Source organism: Rattus norvegicus, chromosome 3 (assembly GCF_021556685.1).
Source record: "Rattus norvegicus strain SHRSP/BbbUtx chromosome 3, alternate assembly SHRSP_T2T, whole genome shotgun sequence".
Lineage (NCBI taxonomy): Eukaryota > Metazoa > Chordata > Mammalia > Rodentia > Muridae > Rattus > Rattus norvegicus.
In genome coordinates, this window is record NC_141536.1 from 79,120,159 (window position 1) to 79,135,880 (window position 15,722).

Below are 15,722 nucleotides of genomic sequence, written 5' to 3' on the forward strand. Positions count from 1 at the left end.
TGCATCACTCTGTAACTGAGAGGCCAATCAAACGCTCTCTTATGAGTTGCTTTGGTTGTCACGTTTCGTCTCAGAAATAGGAAAGTAACCAAGAGAGAGGGAGAATGAGGGAAAGGCAACAGTTGATAGTAAAGGCTGAAGACATTCCAGAACTGGTGAAGAAATCCACAGATCCAAGAATCATGTGTACATAAAATGAAATAATAAGACAATTCCGTATCTTCACACAGAGCGATGACACTATATGTCACCAATGATTGTGACTTTTTTATTATTATTTATAGATAAGCGTTTTGTGGGTTTATGTGGTGACTGTCAAAAGAGGGCATCAGATCCCATTATAGATGGTTTTGAGCCACCATGTGGTTGCCGGGGACTGAACTCAGCACCTCTGTTGGAGCATCTGGTGCTCTTAACCACTGAGCCATCTTGCCAGCCTGATAATGTCCTTTAAAGGCATGGAGAAAGTGGGACGGGAGTGGGGTGATGGGTTGTCTTGGAAGGAGTCACAGGTGCAATAGGAGCAGAGGAAATCAGAAAATAACCACTGACCCCAGAGTTCTATACCCAGTAAGATTATGTTCCAAAAAGGGAGCAGAACCAGCATCCAAAGACAAGCAAGGATTCAAAGTCTGTTGCTAGCAGACTCCTCACCCACAACCATCCACCCCAGGAGCCACACAACAGACAGAGACATCTGTGACTCCCAGTGGAAGCTTCAGAAGCTCGGGATGACTCTGATCAACTGAAGCAAATGTCACCCATGTGAAACAAGCCTTTGCAGGGTCAAAACTAAAAGGCAAAAAGGGACATAGACCACAAACCCAGCCAGGGATCACCAGGGATACGAGGCCTCCTGTTACTATAGGGGAAGTCGAGGCATACTTTCCTATTAACAAGTTGTTTGGAGGTGTTATATTCTAGGGTAACAGCGAGCAGGAAAATACAGTGTATACGGTACAAGTGAGTAGAAGATGAAGAGGGGAAATCCAGAAAAATCCAAGGAAAGGAAAGAAAAGTAAACTAATGACAGAGAAAACCCACAAAACAGAAAAGTAGTCAATCTACAGACCAACCAAGAAAACAGCAGAAAGAATGCACAATTAAACAGTACACGTGATGAAATTCCACTTTATGATTGTGTGTGTGTGTGTGTGTGTGTGTGTGTGTGTGTGTGTGTGTGTGTGTGTGTGGTGTGCTGATCCTCTGGCTTGTTTCCCTGGCAAAAAGAAAAAGAAAAGGCAGGACGGCACCATCTCAAAGAATGAACGTTGCTTTTTTACTCTTGTGTCCTAGAAAGGAGCTGTGATAAGGAGCAGTCACGACTCTCCATACTGTACACTATTCACAACAGTCATCCGGCTGATCCTAATCCTGTTGAATATGGGTCAGCAACAGCCCAAAATGAATATCAGTTTAAACAGACTCCCACTGCCAGCAGTGGGCAGGAAACAGTCCTTCGAGGCCAAAGCCAAGTGGTGAATCCCACTGACAAATGGGGCATCCACACTCAAGTCTCCCATAGCCCTACATGGCCAGGTCACAGGGACAGTGGCTACTTGAGAGGCAATGGCCAGCTCATCTGGACTGGCTATGTAGCTCCTGGGTGTGACAGCGAGAGGCATCTTCTACCATTTGAGATTGCCCTTTAAGCACCTGCCGCATCCTTTGCATTCCTGAGAAGAAGCGAGAAGTTGTCAGCATGGGGGACGCTGGGGTCAGAAGCAGGGGCTCCAAAGGACACGGAAGGGAGGCTGGAGGAGGAGACTGCTCACCCAGGCGGAGCCGGTTCTCCTTGTCCGAGAAGACCACGCGGAACCAGCCGGGTTCTTTGCACTCAAAGGTCTTACCAGAGGACAGCAGCACCTTGTTGTCCAAAAATCGGCGCCAGAGCATCGCCTCCTCCTCAAAGGTGCCTTCGCGCAGGTACTGGGAGAATGGAAGAAGTTCAGATCAAAGGAGACCCTCCAATGCCTTCATCTACCAGGTGAAGGCTTGGCATTTTTTGGTACCCGCGCCTCAAGCTGATTTACCTTTCTCAAGTCAACCCAGATGAAGAAACCTGCCCCACGACTCACAAAGGGGATCCCCAGGGCCCTGAGCTCCTCTGAGACATAGGTGTGGGCAGCCTTGAGCCGGGCATGGTTTTCTGGCAGGTACACCTGGCTGATCCAGTCTAAAGGAAGGGAAGTAAGAATACACCTTCACCACCACCACCACCACCACCACCACCACCACCACCACTCCACCCCAACCCCCACCCCATGCATTGTCACACCATTGGATTCATCTAAATGCTAAACGATGAAAGGGTGTAGCAGCCAGTACCACAAGAGTGCTTTTTTTTTCTCCCATGGCTTACTGAGTCATGGGCTCATGAGCTCAGAAGGGCTGGGAGTTCAGTGTTCAGTATAAAGTGCTTTTGATCCAGGTATGCGCTGGAGCTCCAGGTCCCGGACCACATTCAGGAGCCCAGAGAATAAAGTCCCTCAGGCCTGGAACCAAGCCAAAGGTGCCTGCAGTTATAAAGTAATACTTAGAACCACACAGACCAAGGTCCTGCTCCCAGCGGGGCCTCTGGCAAGTCAGGGGAAAGGCAGACCTCTGCAGCTTCAACCCCTCCCTGATCTTTATCAATTTACTGACCAATTTGGTGGGAGGGAGCTTGGGGCATGAGGGATGGGGGTGCACAGCTGAATGATTTATGATACAATCGTACACTTATGAAAGCACATCACCACAGTCAGGATCCTGAGTGACCCCAAAAGATTATCCTCATGCTAGTTAGACTTATGGCCCCTTCCCAGGATTGATGGTATCTATTGAGACAGTTTTGTTTATTCCCAAATGACACCGGAACTAGCCTCATGTGGCCTGAAATGTCTTGCTTGTAGCTTCTCTTATCAGTACAGCGTCTTGGGGGGAAATCCACACTGCCCTGGATTTTATTCCATCCATGTGGAGAGGATACCGGGTGTCAATTCGTCTGTCTGAGGGGGAGGATACTGTCTGCAGATGTGAGTGATTAAGAAAGAAGTAGTTTATTCACGCAAAGGTTCCACGTTTGGAGCTCTGGCTGCGGGGTCCTTTGATAAGTATTGAATTGTTTGTCACTGTGGCTGAAACATCTGGCCACATCAGTGTAGGAGCAAGTGACCTGGCTCGCCTCCCTTACCGGTGTGAGGGCCTGTCACTGTTTCTACAAAACTTTATGCTATTAGATTGGGTATTTAGCATCTTGTCCTCCTTCTCATCTGTAAAACCATGGGGGAACTGTATAGAAATTCTTCTCAGGGTCCTAGGAGGGAGTGAGGTAGACAAAGAGAGAGCATCTGAAAGGCTGAGTGAACAACAATTCCACGAGAGCTTCACCATCTAAACCCATGGCGGGAAGCAGGGACAGAGCACAGGACTCAGAGACAGAGAGCTCTCCATCACAGAATTTTCTCAGTAACTCCTGATCTCTTTTGAAAGTGTCCAAAGATAATAATCATAAGTTCAATTTTTTTTAGGTGTAGTCCCACTAGATTGCCCAGGCTATCCCAGATCTCCTGACCATAAAGCATCCTCCTGCTCCAGCCTCCCAAGTAGTTAAGAGTACAGATGCACAGCACTGCACCCAGCCTGTGAGCTCACGTTAGCCAAGCACCCATTGTATGCCATGGAAGGTTCTAACCAGATTACAGATCATGCTCAGTCTACAAGGCTAGCACTGTTATCAGCCCCATTCTACAGATGATGGACCTGAGGCTCAGAGAGGTGAAGACATGTACTACATAAGTAGGAAGCAAGCAACTGAGTACAGTCTGGACCCAGAAATGACACTCTCAGACATCACCCAAGTTCCCCCACAGGAGAGGCACTCATGAGCCCCAGCAAGTCCTACGTGCATGCCAACCCCACTCCTCTCTTTCAAGCCCCTAGACCCAGACAGTCACCATGGTCCTGGAGCAGCTGTGCCATCTGGTGTTGGACCAGACCACTGAGGCCATGATAGCGGCAGAGGGAGGCCACGGCAGTAGCCACGTGCTGGTTTTCTGTGTACAGGACACCAAAGCGAAGCCCAGACATCCCAAAGTCCTACAAGAAGATACATGCTAGGCCATGGCTGACCCTCACAGAAGAAACCAATTCTATTCCCACCACCCCAGGCTAGCCAGGAGCTCACCTTGCTGGTGGCCCACATCACATGTGTTCTCTGGGGGTCGGGCAGCCTACAGAGAAGAAAGCATGGAGACGTAAGCAACCTAGACCCAGCAGATCGCAGATCTGTGGATGGATGAGTAGATGGATGGATGAAACTGGGTCTCGTGTCTTTGAACCACCGATTCTCATGCTTCTCTCAGAACAGGCCAGCAGATGGCCTGCTGCCTGTGTCTGTAAATAACATTATATGAGAATACAACCAAGCTCACTGGATCTATGTCTATGGTAGAGCTATGGGGGGAAACCATTAGACCTGACATCTGAGCTGGAATTTAGCTCAAGCACCATTTCCTCAAAAGGTTTCCCTAACCAACCCCAGGAGTCCAGGCCAAGCAGGTGCCTCAGACAGACCTTCCCACAGCTCCTTGCTACCTCTGTTTCAGCATTCTTGCCACTATCATTGAAATTGCTAGCTATGTCTTTAGCTTCTGAGACCTTTGCCTATCTAGAAATATAGATAAGAGGATGGATGGATAGGTGGGCAGATGAATGGGTAGATGAAGGGATAGATGGACAAAGGGATGAGGGGACAGATGAATGGATGAGTAGATGGACGGACAGACAGAAAGACTGATGGGTAGATAAAAATGAGGCTACTCTAAATACAAATTAAACAGCCAGAGTCCAGTTTCCCATATACCAAATATGCCTTCAAAGGATGCCAAGCCTTGGAGTTCTTGGGAATGACATAGAATAATCTGAAGACAGGGTCTACCTAATTGCCCCTAGCCTGAGGACCAGTGAGATCAGACAGATATTAATAGAACTACCTTGGGGCAGCAGGCCAGGCAGGCCGTGTGTATTGACCTAGATAGAAGCTGGAGAAACTGAGACAGTTCAGGGACTGGTAGGACCAGCTACAGTGGGAGTCTCACCTTTCCAGGCTGAGGACACTGCGGTACCCAAGAGACTCTTCAAAAACAGACAGCATGTAAACCTCATCCATGATCACATGCAGCTTGTGCCTGGAGTGGGTAGGTAGTAGGAAGGAGAGAGCCAAAGATGTCACTCACTGTTGAATAGCAGTACATCAGAAATGCAGGGGACCACAGTGTAGCCCAGGGCTACCAAACCATTTGCCCAGGAATAACCACGTTGGTCTATATTTTTACAAAGGGGGACTGCACATATAAAGCAGTGGATTCTGGAGCTTTTGAAGCACTGCAATAGAGAGGAGGCACCCTTGGGGTCCTCCATGATGGGCTGGAGACAAACTCATACTCATGTCTGTTCCCACTCCTGATTGGACCACTCTGAGGCTCTGTCAAGCAGGGATGACAAGTGTTCATTTTTTATGGGGCTGCCGTGAGGAGAACCACAGAAAGTGGTCAGCTGGGAAGATCAGCTGGTCAGTAAAGCGCTGCAAATATGAAGGCCCAAGTTTGATACCCAGAGCCCTGGGGTTCACTAGTCAGATAGCTTCTCATACTTGACAAGCTCGAGACCAGTGAAACCCTTTCCCAAAAGCAAAGCATCTGAGGAATGACTGCTATCTCCCACATTTACACACATGTGGACACAGATAAACATATAAATAAATACATAAATGCATAAATAATCAAGTGTTCAGCATGGTGCCTGGTCCTAGAGCATTACAGATGGTGTTTGAGAAACATAGGGAAACACCACGGCAGGTAGTTGCCCACAGAGGTCTAAGGCCACATCAGAACTCTCTCTTCCCACTTTGTGGGGCAAGCAGAACTCACCTCATGGCAAATCCCAGGAAGTCCTGCAGCTCTTCAGGGGAGTAGATATCACCCAGAGGGTTTTGGGGGTTGATGAGGATGAGGCCTTTAACCTTGACACCCTGAAACCATCCAGGGGGTATGTCAGTACATGCCCCCCCCCAACTCCAGAGCCTTACAGTCTCACTGGATGAAGCTGGTAGCTGCCCAGGGAAGCATGGCAAGAACACGATCCTGACCCAACGAGAAGCAGATGAGTAGGACGAGAATTACATCTGCCGTGCAGTCCCTACTATGGAAAGAAAGCAGGCAGGGAGCAGGGAAACGCGTCAGCTGCTGGCACAGAGGCTGCTTGTGTCAGAGGAATTGTAAGTGGGAGGTGAGAACTTTCACGGTTCCTGCACTGAGCACTTGACAGCTTGAATGGCAACAGTAAATGCAGGGAAGTGCACAGATGCTGAACATGGGCGGAAAGCAAGTGCAGGAACTCAGGTCTCTGCCTTTCTTAAGAAGCCCCTCAAAACGAGCAGGATCACCCCTCAATTTGCCAGAAAGACTCACTAAACTATAGACTCCTGTGACCCACATTTGACCCTGAAGCAGAAACAAAAGCACTAGAGTACGCGGAGTGTCCTTTTTAATTAGCATACTGTAGTAGTTTGAATTAGAATCTGCCCCCTATCCCCCCCATACACAAAGGTTCACGTTTGAATACTTGGTCTTTAGTGGAACTGTTTGGGAAGGATGAGGGAGGTGTGGCCTTGTTGGAGGTAGTGTGTTACTGCAGACCAGAATGAAAAGCAGTCAGCTACTTCTCCAGTGCCATGCCTCTCTCCTTCCTGCTTTATTTTATGAGTTACCCTGGTCATGGTATCTCTTCACAGCAATAGAACAGTAACTAAGGCACATACACTCATTAAAAACAATAATGGGCTTCCCTTTTGACATTTTCGTGCATATATAAAACGAATTATGATCCTATCCCACCATCATCTGCTATCCTTTTTTTCGGGTGGGGGGGATTTCTGATGAACTTCCCTGGTCCTCTATATACTGTGGTTTCAAAGTCTTTTTCTAATGAAAAAGCCCTCCATAGATACAGGATTCTGTCTGACTGCATTCCCAGGATGGCTCCATAATCCACCCCCCCAGATGTCCCTATCAATGTAACAAGCCCAGGAGATGAAAGGTCTAGCCCCTGCTGAAATCCACCCACTCCCAGTCCTGGATTTGACTGAATCTCCAACCTCAGAGTTAACTCCTTGCAGGGCCATCTCCAGCTTCTCTACGGTGAGCTGGAAGGGACGTGTATTCAGTCCAGTTACCTGGGAAAAGACCCACCAAAGTCAGAAGCCAAATTCAGTGACATGGCCCCAACCCCAAACTTGAACTCTTGGGACTCTCTTTCCCTATCGTCCCCAGCCTCTTGGGTACAGCCTCTGAAAAACAGGAAGGACTGCTTCCCCTTCCTGCCTTCCACCCCATCTTATCTCTTAGATTTCTGGCAGAGGCAGCAAGGCTTCTCTGACTGGTTCTCAGGACTCCCAAGGCCTAAGCTTGCCCCTTTCCACCCTCTCATTTATGAGGCTAGTCCTTGGCTTCTCCATGGATCCAGGATCTTAGAATCTGTGGCTTGGAGCTTCCAAGGAACCCAGGCAGAGACATCCATGTGACAACAGAAGGCTCCACTCCCATTTTATAGCAGCTCCAAAGCCCCTAACACAGGCTCCCTTCACATCCACCCACAGCCTCAGAACCAGGAAAACGCAGATGCAAGAACTGGGCTGCAGGCATCTTACCTTGCTGTCCAGGTAGACATAGGCTAGTCGGATGTTGCCATAGAGATAGATGTGCTGGGTGATGGCTCCGTAGTAAGGGGTGGGGATCAAGAGGACTTCTAGGAGCAGGAGTAGAGCCCATTAGCCTCTGACCTGGATACTTCAGACCCTGTCATGTGTGCCACTGTCCTTCCTAGCCTCCACCATCTCTGGGAAACATTTGGGGCAAATCCTTGCTCTCAACTCCCAAAACCTTAAAGCTTGGATCCCCCAAGATCAGGTTTCTTCTGATATAGATGCTCCTTCACTTATGATGAGTTCACATCCAGATTAATCCACTATAAGGGAAAAATATATAGAAATGTATTTGACCCGCCTAATCTCCTGAATATCCTAGCAACGTATAACAGGGCAGAGTATTGGTGTTGACTCAAAAATCTCATGACTGCCTGCAGGTAGAGTCGGGGAGCTCATTGCCCCTGCACAGCATTGTGAGAAAATACCCCACCACACGGCACTAGCCAGAGAACCTGCCATAGTTCAAACTTCCTAAGACCAGGCATGTAGCCTAGTAGGTAGAGGGCTTGCATTGCACACACAAAGCCCTGGGCTCCACCCCCAGCACCTCACCCAGACAACTGTGGTCACAGCCCAGCACAGCCCTGGACAAAAGCTGAGGGAGTAGGACATGGAGTCCACTTACCTCCTGGCTCGCACAGCACTGTGGCCAGAGCAGAAAAGAGAGAGGCACAGCCATTCAGAACAACCACCTGGGAGTGATGGGAGACAAGAATGCCTCTGTCAGGTGACAGAGAAGAAAGGCCATGGAAAGTGCCCTGGAGGTCCATCCTGACAGAGGTCTCCATTGGCTCCCAGCCAAGCTGATTTCAGGGTACCTTGCTCTTGATCAAGTGAATGAGAGATGGAACTGATCACTCTGAGGATCTCTCCCAAAGGTGGGAAAGTCAAGAGGACCAAAGTACAATGGGGTTGGGAGGCAAACTAAGTGAGAGGCAGACCCAAAGCGCCCTCCCTGACAACCTCCACTCCTAGGGAAGGCGTAACTCACATTTTCTGGTTTGAGGGGTGCCGGGCTCTTACAGTAGAAAGACAAGAACCTTGCCACTTCTTTCCGGAGGCTAGAAGAACAGACCAACAAAATATGACACTTGTCAGAGCATACTCAGCCTAGTATACTCCAGAGCCCCTCTGGGAACCGGCAGGTGGCTGGCGGCCACTGCCCCATCCTCCCTTCCCAAGGTGGCAGACATTTATCTCCATTCCAGCATACCCTCCCTCATCCAGCCACAAAGCATTCTGGGTCTAGGACACCCACCCCCACCTAATCAGGAGACTCCAGGGGAAGAAACAAACACCACATACATCTAGCTGATAATGATAACAGTAAACACTATTATAACAGGGACTGTTAACCATGGCTCTTGCTGAGCTCCAACATCACACAAACGTTATTCAGAGACTGTTTCATGGTGGCTGTCATTACTATCATTCCCATTTTACAAATAAAGAAACCGAGAGAATTTGAAGGAATTGTCTCCCTTGCTAGTAAGTGGCAGAGGCCTTACTCATGCCCAGTGGCCTGCCCCAGAGCTCACCATCTGGACCATGGATCCCTTAGAACAGTGTCTGACCCTCAGTAAATTATCAGTGCACAGCACAGACAGGACCATCCCCTGGCCCATCAAACCATTGAGAGTGGGCCCCAGTCAGCCCCCTTGTCATCCCTAAAGCTTCTAGAAAACCAAGGACAGTCTCCTCACTTGTCACAGACTTAGGGTCATGGGAACCAGCTGGGAGCTCTGGGGATGGAGCTGAGGCTGACAGGCCAGCCCATGGTCACCAGGTCTCCATAACTATGTTCTCAGCCTATGGCCAGCTTCTCCACTCAGTCTCTCCTGATGTTGTAGACAGAACAACACTTTGTTGAGGTGCTCCCCTGTTGAGGTACGTTACAGGGTGAAGAGCACACCACTGGCCAGTTGACCCTTCTTCCTGTTACACCAACCAGAAATGTGTCTCAGCTCTACTCTACCTCCCTGGGGGCCAACACGTCCCATGTCGGGACCCACTGGCCTGGGGTGACTACTTACAACCGATGCCCTCTCCAGTCAGGGTACTGCAGCAGAGATGGCTCCACATGAAGCATGTCATTCTGTGTCAGCTGGGGACACACAGGAGAGAGAGCAAGGTTGACGGCCAACACTGTCGCCTACATCCACACAGCACCTTGGCCTATCTAGGGTTTCTCCTGCTTCTCAGAGAAACTGTGCAAAGAGTACAAGGCAGCATCCCCAGGCCCATTTCACAGATAAGCAAGGCAAGGCTCACAAAGTGAAGGCAGGGCCCCCGGGCTAGCAAGCGGCAGCACTGAAATGATATCCAGAACTTTTGACTCAAGCTCTCTATACAACAAAAATGAGAGGGGTGGGTGCAGAAGTAGCGGTGGGAAGTCGTGACGCTCAGCCTTCCCAGAGGTCGGAGGAGGTTCCAGGGTTGTCCTTGGATCCAACTATAGTAGGGACTCAAGGCACTGTCTTCTGCAGGCTCAACTCAATCTCACCCTTTGCATACAGTGGTCCATCCCTTGTAGACCATCCCTTGTATAACCAGGTACTGAATTAGTAGCAGTAGAGCATCATGGCTACAAGGTCAAAGACAGACAATAACATAGGGTTCTTGGACAGGGGCCCAGAAGAATTGGAATCATGTACTTCTCCATGCCTGGCCCAGCCATTCCCCTCCCTTCTGTCACTCCTTAGAGCTGGTCCCACATGGAAGCCACTGGTATTCTGTAGCAACTGAGCATTTACTAGGTGGCTAATCTGAACTGTAAAGACTTCCTAAAAACAAGTTTTAATAAATATCAATAATTGTACATTCATTACCAGCTACAATGATCATATTTTAGATCTATTAGGTAAATGAAATATTACTGGAACTAATTTTGAGTTTTGGAGAGTTGGGACATCTGATGAAATTTTAAGAAATCTGATGAAATATTAAGGAATTTTGCAAGCTGGATTAGAAGCAGCCATAGAAGCCAAGCCTGGCAGTGCACCCAGTTACACTGGAGGCTGAAATAGGAGGCCTTGCAAATCTAAGACCTGCCCAGACTGTGGAATAAGGTCAAGGTCAGCCTCTGCGACTTAGACCTTGTCACAAAATAACAAGTGAAGAAGGCAGAGAGTGAGGTTTGACTTGCCTGGACTGTGTAAATGCTAGGTTCAATCTCCAGCAAACAAAAATAAAACTAAAGACCAGGGATGGATATAGTTCTATTGGAAGACTGGGTGGGGAGATGAGGGAGGGGGAGGGAAGGGAGAGAGAGGAGAGTAGAGTTGTTCCCAAAGCAGATCTGGAATCCATGTCCCCAGCTCTTAAGTCAGGGCCACTGAGGTGTGCAGCAAGCTTCAGTGGCAAAGGATTCAGAACCCCCTGGAGCTGGTGATGCCAGCCCCTGTACTCACCCGCCAGGACAGAAGGTCAAAGCAGAGTTTGTTCTCACTGGTGCCCAAGTTAATGATGCCCTGCAGACAAAGGGTAGAGACAGGGTGAGCATGACAAAAACACTACCAGCAAGGAGCCAGAGGAACCCACAGACAGCAGAGTGGGTACCACCCACCCTCTCACCATCCCTCCTTGTCTTTGCTCAAGCTGGGCACTAGGTTTCAAACTCCCATCCCCCATTTCCAACACTGTCCAAACACTGTCTCTGGTGAGAAGCCTCCCCACCTTCCGGGCCCTTCGCTTCTTGGAGTCCCACATCTCTTTCCAGCCTGCCCTTAGAGAAAACCACTCAATGTCTGTCCCATGCCCCAGGGATCAGGGTACTGCTCCCTGCTAATAGCTAGCTCCCTAAAGGCAGATGTATGCCCAAGACACCACAGTGTCTCTCCAAAAACATCATAAATCACAGTCGGCTAGGAATAAAACAAGAGTAGGGGTTCAGTGGACAACCCCCATGCAAGTGTAAATGGTTCCCTAGGGGACCCAGCTAACAGGATGCAACATCTGGCTGCCTCTCCATAGGTGTTAATCCTAATGGAGGGCACCGACTCCTGACCCCTGCCTTCTGTGAACAGTGAAGGAAGCAGGAAAGAAATAAAAAAAAAAATTAAACTTGAATGAGCTGGGAGCTAGACAAATGTGTGGGAGGCAAGCACTGTTTCCGCCACAGGCAGACAAGTCCTCACAGCGTACTCAGCCAGCCACTCGTCATGCCCCACGACTGAGACCCTAGTATAGAGCCACCAGGACTGCTGTCCAGATCACTGCCACAGCCCCCACCTCCTCTCCACCCCCTCGCCTGTCATCAGGTGGACTCCATGTGGAGACCCTACGGTCTAAATTGTCTTACTGACACTGCATCATACACACTGCTCCTCTCCTGAGCACTTCATACCCTTCCCCGTTCACCACGTCTCATGAATCCCTGCAAAACCCAAAGCCTTTCTGAACTCATCTCCCCCACTCTGGCTTTACTGCAGCCCGCTTGGTCCCTTTGCTGTCTGCTGATCTGATCCAGCCCTTTGTTCTCGCAGCGGCAGGGCTCCTGGTGGCGGGTAGCCTCTACCATGGCACCCTGCACAGAGACTGAATCTGCCAGCTGCGTCTGATGGAAAGAACATGCAGAACTGATGGGATGTCACTTCTAAGGTTAGGTCATAAACGCATGAGGCTTCTGTCTTGGGTACTCAGAGTCCCCTATTCTGTCTTAGATCATCTACCCTGGAGGGAGCCAGCTGTCGTATCCGAGGCCGTCCTGGGGAAAGGTCCATGTTGACAGCAACAGATGTCCACCAAGAGCCACATAGGTGAACGTGGAGATCTTACCTGTTCATGTCCCACCACCCAGGCAAGCTTTCAGATGCGATTACAACATCAACTGCAGGGTACCGTGACGGAAACCCCTGACCCTAAGACACCCACCAGGAGTGCTGAGCCCCAGCAATTAGGAAATGTTTGTTACTTAAGCTGCTGAGATTTGGGGTGACTTGTTACAGCAATGGATAACTAACACAATCTCTCTTGCTCTTTCCCCAAGCGTTTGTTCTAATGTCACCTGAGTAAAGTTGCCTTCTGACACCCTACGTCAAATAGCAACATTTTCCAGCCCACCATCTTCCTCTGCCCCCTTACCCTATCTCCATCTTTTCTGCAGTACCTATCAGTAAATGTTATATTATGTTTGTCCTGCCTATCTCAACTGAAATTAAATACACAGGGCAGGATTTAAGTTTTGATCACAGCTATGACACCAGTGCCTAGAACAGTCTCTGATACCTGATGGATGGATGCCCAATAGATCAAAACCATTAATAAGGGTTTATTGTGCAGCTCTTTGTCCTGCTATACTATTATGTATAATAGAGAATGACAATCAAGGCAGATGATATGAATAATAACATCAGCTACTATTCACCAAGTATACTACATGACAAGGACTGTTAATTTCACATCCCTGGTCCCACTTAATGTTGACTCTTACAGAGCAGACATTACCAGCCCATCTCAGAGACAAACTGTGCATACAGCAGACATTAACAGCTGTTTTGGAGCCAGAGGACCACAACTCCAACCCAGCAAGCTAGGTGCTGACTGCCCTGCAGTTAGTTTGTTCTTGGGTCCCCGTGGGGAGGGGTCTTTACTCACACTGGGGTTCTTGTCCTCATCATACTCATCCATGTGGTAGGTCCTATAGCCCTCCTCAGCCGAGTCCCAGAACCATTTGATGACTCTTCCTCTAGAGGACAGGCAGAAGCTGTCAGAGGAGAATGTGGCCGTGGGGTCACCCACTCCATAGAGTTTGGGCTGTTTCTGGTCTGGTTTTCTGAGGCATTCTCCTTGCAGATCATCACCATAGCCACTTTCCATGTCCTGAGTGGAGGCTGAGCCTGTGCAGGTAGTAGGTACCGTGGAGTCCTTCTGAGGAAGACAGAATATCTGCCAAAACACAAATGCACAGGCCTGCTGAAGGGTGTGTGTGTGTGTGTGTGTGTGTGTGTCTGTGTCTGTGTCTGTGTCTGTCTGTCTGTCTGTCTGTTATAGGCTCAAGAACATCCTCCTCTGGTGGTGTTCTGGGAGCTGTCCACATTGGTTTTTGAGAGGGTCTCTCACTAGGCCCTAATGTTTGCAGATTAGGTTAGACTTGTTAGCCAGTAAGGCCCAAAGACTGCCTGTCTCCATCTCCCCAGCTCTGAAATCATGAGGAGCACACATCCAGCTGTTTTTATTTGGTTTCTGGGGGATAAAACTCAGGTCCTCATGACAGCCAGGCAAGAAAAGCATTTGACTGACCAAACACTTTACTGCCTAGGCTGGTTTGCCCCTCCCCTTTTTTCCCTCTCTCTCTTTCTTTCTTGGTTTTTCCTTTTTTTTTTTCCTCCTGAGACTGCCCAATGCTGGCCTTGAACTCTTGGGCTCAAGTGCCTCCCTAGTAGCTGGAACTATGATATCTCCCTCTTCTTGCAAGCTGTGTATCGCCCCCTGTGTCCTTATCTGGTTAAACACTTCAGCAAACACAATCTGTTGAGGACCTATGAGCACCGCACCATGCTTGCTCCATATAAACAAAGCTAATCTCCTGTAGCTTTAGCTCGCTCAATGTCTACATTTGTTTCTCATCCCGCAGCCTCCTGGTCACCAACAATCTTTCCCCATCCTTGCTCACCTCAATCTCAAAACACCTGGCTATTTCCTAAGCAGATCACTCCTGTAGTTCTGGACCTCTTGTGTGATGAATGGTCAGGAGAGTGGTGAGAACGTGTGTGTGTGTGTGTGTGTGTGTGTGTGTGTGTGTGTGTGTGTGTGTGTGTGTGTGTGTGAAGGGGGAGTAGGGATCACAAGTGCAGGCACTCCAGGATCCTGTCTCTACTCACAAAAGAGACAAGGGCCCCAGAGGAGGGACTCCTGCCCTCCTCCTGCTCTGTAGGAGCTTCCTAAGCATCCCTCTTTCAAGCCACACCTAAGCTCTGATGGGACCAATAATCACTTCAAAGAGTAACAGCGAGGCTCAGAGGGGGATAAAGCACTCATAACCAAAAACCAAATCCTGGCTGGTGGCCAAAAGTCTGAAATATGAGTCATTCTACCGCAAATACTCTCTGATTTCCTTGTCTTAAGGTACAAGTCTTACTTGGTAGATGGCTGATGGGGGGCGGGGGAGCACAGAAAATCACTCCCCCCACTCCCCCCCCAGCCCCACACCCACCGCCCGCAGTTTACTTTTGCTGCAAATCCTGGGTCCTCCCCAAGGTGGCGGTACTTTGGCAGAGCACACGCCTGCTCCACAGACAGCCTCGATCCGAGGAAAAACACCACGGAGTAGGCAACGTGGCATAGACCAGAGCTCACACAGAACCCGGCAGGAGCGTAAGGCACTGCAGTCAATCCGGTCTATCCCAAATCTCACCAGCCCAAAACTGGCAACCAAGACAGAATGGTCTGCAGGGCCCGCCCGGGTTTTCCGGAACCACAGAGTCTGTAGTGTAACTGCACTCAGGATTTCCAGACCTAAGGGCAGGAAGCGATTAAGAGAACCGGGCTGCGAACCTGGCCTCTTTGGTGTACAGTGGCGAATAGCAGCACCTACTTTGGACCTTGGGTTTTCTCGCGCGGTATTCTTGGGGCTGTACTTCCGGGACACTGGAGTAGCCTGCCCCCTAGCGACCTGGCGGGGACACAGGGAAGGAGTCCGTACTCTGCCTCTTGGTCGCAGAGGAGGAAGCTCCGGGTCTTCAACACTTCCCTGCCTGCCAGAAACTGTAGACAGAATTCAGAAAGTGGAAAGAAACAGAGAGATGGAGGATCTTGGTGAAGACAAGAACACGCCCACCCCTATCTCTTCTCTCATTGGCTGAGCTTAGATTCCTCTTGAATTTCGGACACCCTTGGTCAGAGCCTTTTGAAGATTGGAAGTTTCTTCCCCAGTTAAGATAGGCGTCCTCTGGAAATACCATTTCTCCTGAGCATCATCTGCTCATGAGATTTCCCTGCCATCCATCTGTAAGAGCTACTCTCAAACCCCAGAAAT

The 15,722-nt window shown here is 49.4% G+C and overlaps 1 protein-coding gene across 7 annotated transcripts; it reads right to left on the reverse strand.

Annotated features, from left to right (window-relative positions):
• Positions 1-1,255: 1,255 nt before the first annotated feature.
• Positions 1,256-15,475, reverse strand: Accs (1-aminocyclopropane-1-carboxylate synthase). 7 transcript variants are annotated; one of them, NM_001433376.1, is given in 16 exon segments: positions 1,256-1,594; positions 1,597-1,676; positions 1,776-1,929; positions 2,034-2,176; positions 3,939-4,080; positions 4,169-4,214; positions 5,082-5,171; positions 5,913-6,013; positions 7,139-7,216; positions 7,691-7,788; positions 8,373-8,439; positions 8,739-8,808; positions 9,781-9,851; positions 11,158-11,217; positions 13,343-13,633; positions 15,282-15,475. In NM_001433376.1, coding segments are annotated over 15 exon segments (1,425 nt in total). In that variant the 5' UTR covers positions 13,565-13,633; positions 15,282-15,475; the 3' UTR covers positions 1,256-1,591.
• Between the last annotated feature and the right edge of the window lie 247 nt (positions 15,476-15,722).

Excerpts from the sequence above, each read along its gene's own strand:
- Accs (XM_087651915.1), bottom strand. The coding sequence starts at position 13,564 with ATGGAAAGTGGCTATGGTGATGATCTGCAAGGAGAATGCCTCAGAAAA. Across the intron at positions 9,852-11,157 it reads TTGACCTTCTGTCCTGGCGG|CTGACACAGAATGACATGCT; the intron begins GTGAGTACAGGG and ends GTGTGTCCCCAG. Across the intron at positions 7,789-8,372 it reads AGTGCTGTGCGAGCCAGGAG|AAGTCCTCTTGATCCCCACC; the intron begins GTAAGTGGACTC and ends TCCTGCTCCTAG.